This window comes from Camelina sativa, chromosome 13 (assembly GCF_000633955.1).
Source record: "Camelina sativa cultivar DH55 chromosome 13, Cs, whole genome shotgun sequence".
NCBI lineage: Eukaryota > Viridiplantae > Streptophyta > Magnoliopsida > Brassicales > Brassicaceae > Camelina > Camelina sativa.
In genome coordinates this window covers 2,972,565-2,982,893 of record NC_025697.1, presented here as the reverse complement: position 1 = coordinate 2,982,893, position 10,329 = coordinate 2,972,565, and the positions used below count along the sequence as shown (strand labels likewise).

At 38.6% G+C, this 10,329-nt stretch overlaps 3 protein-coding genes and 1 pseudogene across 6 annotated transcripts in view; 1 reads left to right on the top strand and 3 right to left on the bottom strand.

Annotated features, from left to right (window-relative positions):
• LOC104737875 overlaps nucleotides 1-1,472 on the bottom strand; it is a 4,672-nt pseudogene extending 3,200 nt beyond the window's left edge.
• On the top strand, nucleotides 2,166-5,913 carry LOC104734757 (respiratory burst oxidase homolog protein A). The gene is made up of 12 exons (XM_010454396.1): nucleotides 2,166-2,740; nucleotides 2,833-2,989; nucleotides 3,080-3,128; nucleotides 3,201-3,314; nucleotides 3,437-3,865; nucleotides 3,948-4,331; nucleotides 4,411-4,506; nucleotides 4,597-4,712; nucleotides 4,789-4,891; nucleotides 4,970-5,043; nucleotides 5,164-5,702; nucleotides 5,784-5,913. Exons 1-12 carry the CDS (start codon nucleotides 2,236-2,238, stop codon nucleotides 5,891-5,893), a joined length of 2,676 nt encoding a protein of 891 aa, XP_010452698.1. The 5' UTR covers nucleotides 2,166-2,235; the 3' UTR covers nucleotides 5,894-5,913.
• On the bottom strand, nucleotides 5,928-10,323 carry LOC104734758. Of its 4 annotated transcripts, none has more exons than XM_010454397.2 (13): nucleotides 9,533-10,323; nucleotides 9,143-9,253; nucleotides 8,940-9,054; nucleotides 8,711-8,844; nucleotides 8,485-8,629; nucleotides 8,106-8,284; nucleotides 7,706-7,946; nucleotides 7,522-7,620; nucleotides 7,265-7,410; nucleotides 6,996-7,103; nucleotides 6,823-6,911; nucleotides 6,197-6,733; nucleotides 5,928-6,105 (listed from the first exon to the last, which is right to left on the bottom strand). In XM_010454397.2, exons 1-12 carry the CDS (start codon nucleotides 9,599-9,601, stop codon nucleotides 6,226-6,228), a joined length of 1,944 nt encoding a protein of 647 aa, XP_010452699.1. In that variant the 5' UTR covers nucleotides 9,602-10,323; the 3' UTR covers nucleotides 5,928-6,105; nucleotides 6,197-6,225. The 4 variants fall into 4 exon arrangements, with proteins under 4 accessions (XP_010452699.1, XP_010452700.1, XP_010452701.1 ...); XM_010454398.2 differs by having other exon boundaries at nucleotides 8,940-9,051; XM_010454399.2 differs by having other exon boundaries at nucleotides 8,940-9,061; nucleotides 9,212-9,253; nucleotides 9,533-9,564.
• The window catches only part of LOC104734760 (inositol polyphosphate multikinase alpha), a 6,737-nt gene continuing 6,437 nt past the window's right edge, over nucleotides 10,030-10,329 (bottom strand). Inside the window, exon 3 of the mRNA XM_019234450.1 lies at nucleotides 10,030-10,191. Within this exon, the coding sequence (XP_019089995.1) occupies nucleotides 10,030-10,191 (162 nt within the window). The remainder of the gene's footprint in view (nucleotides 10,192-10,329) is intronic.

Sequence of the window (10,329 nt, the reverse complement as noted above, 5' to 3'; positions counted from 1 at the left end):
ATAACAACTTCATCAGACTCTTGAACAAGCATGGGGAACAAATGGAGATATACATTTTTTTTTCTGTTTAGACTACTAGGGAAAATATAAAAGATACTCTTTTCGACATACCATAAGACATCACTTGTAAATGTTGCAATAAAGATTTGTGAAATGCTTTCCACAGGGTGAAGAAGTTCAGGCAAGGACACCACCGGTTGACAACCAGTTGAGCTTTGTTCAATATATTGAAGACGGTTTAGATAAAAGTTCTTCCCAGGTGCTTGGAGAGAACTTTGATAACTTTTCTCCTTCCCCGTGCAACTAATCTCGGGAGCGTTTTCTTTATCTCCATCAAACGGAAGCCTAGTCTTAGTCTTGTCACTGACAAAAATAAAATCAGCACCATAATTTTCTACTTCGCTTATCAAGTTGGACACACCAAGTCTACTACCTAGATGTGATTGCGGGCTTGGCAGTTCAACCCTCACCCTTAAACCGGACAAACCATGATCCATCTCATGATTAGTCTCAGCACTCTTGACTTCTCTATTATCGGCCACAATATCTACCTTTGACCTTAACACTTTGGATGCACAAGAGGATAAGCATTCCTTTACAGAATCTGATATAAGGCAAGATACAGGATCATCACTTCTTAATATATGTCTACAATAGCTTACAAGAGAATTCAACCTATCAGCAACGCTAACAGCAGCTTTAGGTGGACAAAACTGAGAATTAATCTCGTTTTCCATGGGCGCAAAAACTCTTTTGCTTCTCTTCCCACTAGAAAAGGTTCCTCGAGAATGTCCTGAAGAAACCGACACTCCAATCATTGCACATCTATCTTCAACAATCAAAGTATCCCTTCCTTCAAACTCAATCCCCTGAACCACAAACCCAATTCGACAATGCTTCTTGCACAAGCCTTCTTTACCACAAACAAACAATACCTCATCACCAACACAAATCTCCTCAACTTTAGCTTTCCTAATCCTAACACGATTAACAAACACCCCATTCAAAGAAACCCTAAACTTCAAACTCCCTAAATCCTCAACGCCAACTAATCTTCTCCTAAACTCGTCAATAACTTGACTAAAACCACCCGAAGGCAAGAGAATCACGCCGTCAAAAACGTAAAGTTTGCGACTTTGGCTATCGAATAGAATCTGACAGTGGTTTCTACTAATACCGCCATTATCAATGACGAAATCGCAAAACCCATCATCACCACTGCTACTCCGACCAATAGTGTACGGACGATCTGATTCAACCTGAAGTAACTCTACGGGTAAACCAGAAGACCCAGAAACCAATGGTGTACCAATATTGTGAATACGAATCAAAACTTTCTCACAGTGCCGCCGTCGTTTCATATTTCTCACCAAAATCAAAATCGCAATCTTTACATATCACAAAAAAAAAATAAAAGAACAAAAACTGAAGAGAAAGCAAAACCCTTTCCCCCAAACTGATTTTGGCTTTCCCTCTCAAATCGATGTGCTTTGGGAAAGTCTCGCTCTCTGTTTGGACAACAGGATAATATTATCCTTCGCCTGGATAGTGTAACTTTCCCGCTTTAACACTGCTGTTAATTAATTTTTTTTTACAGTACGTGCAAAATATATGGTTAAACTATTGTAAATCTTTTTTTATTTTCAAAGTCAAATTATTATTTTAAATATATTTTCAAGTCAAAATAGAATACCAATTATTTTAAGAAATGTAATTACATGATAATTTTCTTAGTGATATCTTCATTAAAAAAAAAAAAAGAAGTCAAAATCAACAATCTAAAGAAAAACTATTCAATACCATATTTGCAAGTGGTAGGTAAATTAAAAAAAAAAATGTTATGTTTATCAAATAGTGGATTGAATAAATATTCGTTTGGATAATTCATATAGATTTTGATGATTGATTAGATGTACCGTGAGCACATTAAACAAATTAAAAGTCTCCTTTCATGCTACTTTGAAATTTTCAATATTAGTAAAGATTCAAAACATTTCATTGGCTGGGATATCATATTTTCAATTGTTTAAACACTATCTCAAAACAATAATTTAATCTCGTAGTGTTTGGTTAGTGTATGCTTTTGGTATTCCGGTGGTAATTTTATATATTAATCATATATACACAAGTTCGTCTCTCTGTTTTTTCAACATTTTCATATTTCTTCTCGCTCGTTTCATCTTCAGATGCACGAAAACATTTCTGAAGAAAAGATTTGAGGAATCGAAGTGAAAAATGCAAAAGTTAGACTTCGAAAACACGAGACATTACTACTATCCAAGCGGCACAGAGGCGCCGTACGGAGGACAGTCGTCGTCGGAGAAGACGAGGAGCTATTACGAGGAAGATCAACCTTACGTGGAGATCACGCTTGATATCCACGACGACTCCGTCTCCGTATACGGTTTAAAGTCACCGGACCATAGAGGCGCTGGATCGGATCAATCGCTTCTTAGACCAGGTCGTTCATCGAAGAGTAACTCGGTGTTGAAACGCATAGCTTCTTCCGTTTCTAGCGAGCTTAAACGAGTTGCTTCTTCCGTTTCTAGAAAACCACCGAGGCCGCAGGAGGCTAAGCTACGCCGTTCGAAATCTAGAGCGGAGTTAGCACTCAAAGGTCTCAAATTCATCACCAAGACTGATGGCGTCACTGGTTGGTTTGAAGTTGAGAAACAGTTCAATGAGATTACAAAGACTAGCAACGGTTTATTACACCGTTCCAAATTCGGTGAATGTATAGGTTAGCACTTAGCAGAGAAGCAGAGTTTTTTATATTTCTCTGTTTTAAAAGTTTCAATGTTTTAGTATTTTACATAAATTTTGGTGCGGCAGGGATGAAGTCGACCGAGTTTGCGTTGGCATTGTTCGATGCTCTAGCGAGGAGGGAAAACGTAAGTGGAGATTCAATAAACATGGATGAGCTTAAAGAGTTCTGGAAGCAGATCACTGATCAAGATTTTGATTCGAGGCTACGAACTTTCTTCGCCATGTAATGTTTCTTGAAACCATTATGTTTCGTTTTCTTTATGTATCCATGTAAACCTTCCAGTTTCATATTGGAGTGTGGTGTGGACTTCAGGGTCGATAAGGATTCAGATGGACGGTTGAATGAAGCCGAAGTTAGGGAGGTAAAATCTTGAATTTTTTTAGTGATTTTTTATTAGAAATCTTGAATCAGTTAATTTCCTCTTCTTGTACAGATTATAGCTTTAAGTGCTTCTGCAAACGAGCTGGATAACATTCGGAAACAAGCTGATGAATATGCTGCTTTGATTATGGAAGAACTAGATCCATATCATTACGGATACATCATGGTATGTGAAGTTTTTTAAATGAGGTTTGTTTTTTCATTGATGTTTTTGTTAGCTAGAGAAGAGGTTTTGGTTTGTGAGTGTTTTTTGATGTGTTTGGAGGCACTTGCTACAATGCCAAACAGATAGAGAATCTCGAGATACTTCTATTGCAAGCCCCAATCCAGGATGTGAGAGATGGGGAGAGTAAGAAACTGAGCAAGATGCTAAGTCATAATCTCAAGGCTCAGCAGAGTAGGAATCTTGGGGTGCGTTTTTACAGATGGATGAAGTATTTTGTGTTTGATAATTGGAAGAGAGTGTGGGTGATCGCTTTATGGATAGGTGCTATGGCCGGTCTGTTCACCTGGAAGTTCATGCAGTATCGAAAAAGATCAGATGCTTACCAAGTTATGGGGGTGTGTGTTTGTATAGCTAAAGGAGCTGCAGAGACGCTTAAACTAAACATGGCTATGATTTTGTTACCAGTTTGTAGGAACACCATCACATGGCTCCGGACGAAAACCAAGTTAGGTGCTATTGTTCCTTTCGATGACAGCCTCAATTTTCACAAGGTAATGTTTTAGCTTGCTAGAGAGTATAAATTAAGAAAGAGGTTTCAGATAGGAGGAATGCTTATAATTGAATCTTACACAGGTCATAGCAATAGGAATTTCAGTAGGAGTTGGAATCCATGCTACATCTCACTTAGCCTGTGATTTCCCACGGCTGATAGCTGCAGATGAAGACGAGTATAAGCCAATGGAGCAGTATTTTGGGCCACAGACAAAAAGATATATGGACTTTGTGCAATCGGTAGAAGGAGTTACAGGGATTGCAATGGTTATACTAATGACCATAGCCTTCACATTGGCTACAACATGGTTCAGACGTGATAAGCTCAAGCTTCCTGGACCACTGAAGAAAATAACAGGCTTCAACGCCTTCTGGTACTCTCACCACTTGTTTGTTATTGTCTACTCACTTCTTGTAGTTCATGGATACTATGTATACCTCATCAAGCCATGGTACAAGAAAACGGTTAGTAACGCATCCATACAAATTTGTAACAGATGCAATATATACGGACTCTGATTTTGGTTTTCATGTGATTTAATAGACATGGATGTATTTGATGGTACCTGTGGTTCTTTACTTGTTTGAAAGGCTGATTCGAGCATTCAGGTCAAGCGTCGAGGCTGTTTCAGTACTAAAGGTAAAATCTATAAACAATTCTATAGTGAAATATTCAAGAAAAGAAAGACTTTGTATATCCATCTCTATCATTACCTTACATCTTCAACAGGTGTCTGTGTTACCAGGGAATGTTTTGTCGCTTCACTTGTCAAGGCCAAACAACTTCAGATACAAGAGTGGACAATATATGTATCTCAACTGCTCTGCAGTTTCTACATTAGAATGGTAAAAAGGAAAGCTCTCATAATATCTGAGACATCTATATGGAAATTAGACTGAACATTGGTTTACATATAAACAGGCATCCATTCTCAATTACTTCTGCACCGGGAGATGACTACCTCAGTGTCCACATTAGAGTTCTAGGAGACTGGACTCGGCAGTTAAGATCATTATTCTCTGAGGTATTTCCCCTAAACATGCACACAAGAGATTAATTGGGTCCAAGTATGTAATTTTCTTCGTATTTATCTGAACCTCAGCTGTGTAAGCCACACCTTCTTGGTGAAAGCAGATTGAACATAGCCTCCCCAAGGCACCGGGATAACAGATCTAAGTAAGTTTTATCAATAATCATCAGTTATTTTCTAGAATCATTGAAGCATAAATAGGGGCTTATATAAACATAAGCAGTCTATAACATTGTCAAATTTATCTTTGAAACGTGATCCCTTAGCTATCCAAGAATCCTAATCGACGGTCCATATGGAGCACCAGCCCAAGACTACAAGAAGTTTGAAGTTGTTCTACTAGTGGGTTTAGGAATCGGAGCTACTCCGATGATTAGCATCGTCAAGGACATAATCAATAATTTAAAAGGCAATGGAGAAAGCAGTAACCGAAGACAATCACCGATCCACAACATGGTCTCTCCTCCTCTTTCCCCAGCAAGAAAAAGTGACGCGTTCAGAACCAAGAGAGCTTACTTCTACTGGGTCACAAGAGAGCAAGGATCCTTTGACTGGTTCAAGAACGTGATGGACGAAGTGGCCGAAACAGACCGCAACAACGTTATTGAACTGCATAATTACTGCACCAGTGTCTACGAGGAAGGAGACGCCAGGTCCGCATTGATCACGATGCTCCAGTCGCTGAACCATGCTAAGAATGGAGTAGACGTTGTGTCAGGAACACATGTCATGTCCCATTTCGCTAAACCAAACTGGAGAAGTGTTTTCAAAAGGATCGCTGTGAAGCATCCCAAGACTAGAGTCGGTGGGTTTCTTGTTAGTAAAAAACTACTCACATTTTGATGCATGTGCAAATAATAATGTGAATGTTTGGCATAATTGGCAGGAGTGTTTTATTGTGGAGCAGCTGGGTTAGTGAAAGAGCTACGACACTTGTCACAGGATTTCTCTCATAAGACCTCCACCAAGTTCATATTCCATAAAGAGAATTTCTAAGAAAATCACGTTTGGAAGATATCTATATAAATGCTTTAGTTGAAATTGTACATATATAATGAGATTTGATATAGTTTTTGTTTTTTGTACAAAAAAAAAGAAAGGAAACTAAACAACAAACACCAGATCATGTTTGTCTATTACTACGCAAACTACAGGACATTACCTTTCTTCCAAACTTCAAGTCTCTCCTCGAGATCCTTTCCTATACTCTGTTTCAGCTCAAGAACAAAAATCTCTTACACTTCTTTTAACTTTCTCACTATCATCAATAAGAAAGGCGGAGAAAGAACAGAATCTTACCCTGAGAGGCTCTCAGTGAGAGCTACTGCTCACTTTTGCTTTTTTTTCAGTCTCTGAAAGTTGGGTTTCATGAGCTGGCTTGATGAAACCTGAGTTGTCTGAAAAGGAATCAGAGGCTTCTTCTGAGACATGACACTGACATCTAGTGAGATGGGACTATGTATGACTACACTTGGTGATCCAACTTTTCCTCTCATCTTCCTCGGAGCTTCAAGTCTTTCTAAAATCATTGATGTTTTCATATCAGCCTGTTTGTTGTTACTCTGTATAGGAGACAGAACTTGGCGGTCTATCTTTCGTTTGTTTGTAGTTATAACCGGAGAACAAGACTTAATGAAGACCTCCTCAGTGACTACTAGCTGTTCCCATTCTTTAGTAATGGAAGCTGTTGCTTGTTCATCTTCATCAATTATATGAACTTCCTGAAGAGTTTCTGGACTGACTATGTGTGGAAATGTCTGTTCCGTTGGAATTACAGAATCTGAAAGTTCTGGGCTCACTTCACGTGTTGCGCCTTTTATGTTCGTATGTAATGAACTTCCAGAAACAAGAAAAAAAAGTTAGAGATCTGTAACAGATTTGCAGGGGTGCTAATGAAGTAGAGAAGATAGGAGGAGAATACTCACCCGAATTGAAGACTTTCCTTCACAATAAGGTTCAGTTTTTGGTGGAAGCCTCTGTTGTGTGTCAAAGGATTGTAGTCTGTCGATTCAATCTGCTTCAATTTCAGAAATAAAAGACAAGTTAAAAGTCTAAATACTAGATATATCAATATCAACACATCTGAAATGAAATCAACCTCTAATAAAGCGCCTTTGACAGAGATCTCGATTTCTCTAGGAATAGATGACTCCGCAAACTGACTGGCACTGGAAATAGGCAGGACTTCTTCTGACCCTGCCAATCTCTGCAAACACTTTCGTCTGTTAAACTAAGAAACTGCACAAACTCAAGACATAACACAAATTTATCATATCACAGGGACAATACTATTCAGAAAGGCTAATGTTATTAGATCCAGGATGAGGGTCAACAGTAATGAAGGGGTCAAAATTAATGAACTTTTACCTTTAGAAGCATTGGACCATTTTCTGACGGTTGAAGAATGTAATAACAATGAAATTCCACGACTGTCATGGTGTCCAGATTACATTTAGAAGAACAAACCAAGCCTTGGTCCATCGAATATAGTGCACCACATAGTCCCTGAAAAACTGTATTTCTAGATGATTAGGAAAAATATGAGGCATTGCGTATTTATTTATACTGAAGACACCTGAGCTCCCTACTGCAATGTGGGTTTCTTTAGGGAAGAATGTGCTTACTCTGAGTGTTCAAATCTGGTTGATCCATTTCTTCTGAAGTAGCTTCTGTTTCATGACAGGTTGAAGGGCTCACAATGTAAGGTGCCCCAAGTAGTAGGCCTACGTCAAAGTTAGTATACTTGAACCAAGCTCTCTTATTTGGAGTCAGAGGAAGAGAGTGCAGTCGATGGCTAAAAAGCCTTACCATCGCTGAGAGAAGTTAGATTAGTCCTCCGTATGACATTGAAATCAATTTGGGAAGAAACTGGATGAAGTTTCTGGAGACTATGGATTGACGGTAAAAACAGGACAGTTCTGTTGCCAACTTTCACAGAATTTTCAATCACATCAAACTTTCCTAGTTCAAGGTTGGTTATGGAGCATTGCAGCTTCTCTATTTTGTTTACCACTGAATCTTGTAATGGGATGCCGTGACACCTGCATGTCTGCAAACAGCAACAAAGAGGATGAAAACATGTAGTGGAAAAGCACTAGCTGAAGTAACTTATAAAACGTTCAATATGACTTTATCCAGCATTGGCATTATGATAAGCGTAAGATTATTGGGAGATCAAATATTCAAGTTTAGGGGTATAGCTAAGTACTCGACAAGAGAGAAATCCGTCGACAATCTGATTTGCAGCTGCAGTGAGATTACAGAAGATCGTGTTCACCGAACCAAAAAGGTTACTTTTGAAGATAATCTGGGCCTGCAGTGATTCTCCAGTGTCATCTTTTAGCTCCTGAAGCCATCTCTTTTCAAGGCCATGAAGTGATTTTCCATCTGAATGCATACACCGGATCAGTTTCAGAGCTATTCTTGTGTTACTTCGTACTAGATTCAAAACCTCTTTACAGATAATAGGTTCAAATGATTAAAGTAGCCTAGATATCTTATTTGCAGAACCAGTCATCAACCTCTCAGAAATATAGTTACCGTGTATGAAAAAGAATATGAAAAGCAGCTAGTTATATGGTACATACCAGGGATGCAGGTTTGAAATGAACAATTGTCAAGATCCGATAAGCATCTGAGGAATGTATTAATCTTCTCCTGTGTATAGCTTAGATAGCTTGATTGCTTCTCAAACAAAAGAAACTCAACCGACACACATTTATCTGCTGCAGCCTGAAGCAAAAAGATCCAGCAGTGAGAAACCAAGACAAAGCACTAACACATATAGAATTTGACACATTTAATTTGACTGACCATAATAGTGTCTCTCGCTTCAGAATCCATATCTTCAGGGAAGCAAGAACTCAGTACAATAACTTTCCTCATAATGTCTCTACCTCCCCATGAGTACAAAGCTCGATCACACAGAACAGTTGATAGCTTAAGATCTATAAACAATTCAGTACGATCAATGATCCATCAAATTAACCAGGACACTATCAAGAAACAGATAGATAAATCGAGGAAGAGAGAGAGGAGAGACCTCCGCAAGATTCATCGAACTCAGGTACAAACGCATCCAAAGGCAAGCTGTTAACAGCGTGATGAAAGTCTCGAAGGCAGAAGTTTCCAGTAGGTGTATAGGCAAATTTCAACTGCTAGATCCTTAAATAAAATATGTGAAAAGCCACACAAAACCACCAAAAGCAGAAGAGGAAACAAACGATCAATGACGGAGAATATAACCTGATCGTTTCCAGAAATCCGATCTTTGAGAATATAACACAAACCGATCCGATCAGTGAGAGAATCTACCGGAGACGAAATCGCATGAAAATTCCCGAGCTCCAATAACAACTACACAATGTCGCAGCAACAACAATCAAATCAAATCCGAAGCTTCAGAATCGAGCATCAAAAATCAAATTCCAGATTCAGAAAACGAAGACGAGATTATTCGCAGCAACAATCAAATTCAAGCTTCAGGAAGATGCAAATTCCCAGAAACAATCAAATCCGAGATTCATAGAGACGAAATCCCCAGCAACAAGCAACAATCAGATTCTTCGATCAATAGATAGATTCAGCGATCTACGAATACAAATTTCTACTGAGAATGGAAATAGAGAGAGAGACCTGCTTCAGATCTCCGATCAGAGAAGGAGAGATATTGCGAAGATCCAAGACGAAGCATAGTAGCACCATTCTCAGTCAATCGTCTTCTTCGATGCGCGCGAGACGTGAATTTGAAAAGAGGAAGAAGAAGAGCATAAGAGTGAATTAAAATAGAAGACGATTTCGTTTCAGTCCCTATACTTATAGTACTATTTGGGATCTCAGCAAACAAACTCTTCATTATTTACAAACGTTTACCATTAGTTTGAATTTATTACTCTTTTGGCTCTAAAGTTTTTTTTAGCTGTAGTATTCTTCACAAATCACACAATCAAAGTAAAGTAAAAAAATGGAACCAATTTTATATGCTAGAATTGGAAAAGCCGTGAGATAAGAGTACGAATGTATGCTCTTTAGATAACCCACCAAGTACACAAATGAAGAGTTAATAATTATATCCATAAAACTGGAATCAGGCCAATCGAAAAGAAAATGACAAAAAGAGTAAAACTTAAAATCTAAGATTCTGCAGACTCATCTGGGCTCTGAAGAATATCACGAAGGAAGTTTATGAAAGAACATAGACCACCAAGGAAGTTATGGTCAATGACACCATTACCATCAAGAACATGAGCAAAATCCACCAGCTTCACTTGTGGTCGAGCATCATCATCATTTCCCTTTAAGATTGATTCATTCTCATAGACCATTAGTATCGAACAAGAGTTGAAATGGTAGAGCGTTTGGTTCTCAAACCAGGTCTTGAGCTCCAGCAACTGTGTTAACACTCCGTTGGAACCGCCGTAAACACTAGACAC

Excerpts from the sequence above, each read along its gene's own strand:
- LOC104734757 (XM_010454396.1), top strand. The coding sequence starts at position 2,236 with ATGCAAAAGTTAGACTTCGAAAACACGAGACATTACTACTATCCAAGC. Across the intron at positions 3,315-3,436 it reads ATCATTACGGATACATCATG|ATAGAGAATCTCGAGATACT; the intron begins GTATGTGAAGTT and ends AATGCCAAACAG. Across the intron at positions 4,892-4,969 it reads TAAGATCATTATTCTCTGAG|CTGTGTAAGCCACACCTTCT; the intron begins GTATTTCCCCTA and ends TCTGAACCTCAG.
- LOC104734758 (XM_010454397.2), bottom strand. The coding sequence starts at position 9,601 with ATGGTGCTACTATGCTTCGTCTTGGATCTTCGCAATATCTCTCCTTCT. Across the intron at positions 9,055-9,142 it reads GGATTTCTGGAAACGATCAG|CAGTTGAAATTTGCCTATAC; the intron begins GTTATATTCTCC and ends TTAAGGATCTAG. Across the intron at positions 7,104-7,264 it reads ATGGTCCAATGCTTCTAAAG|AGATTGGCAGGGTCAGAAGA; the intron begins GTAAAAGTTCAT and ends AAGTGTTTGCAG.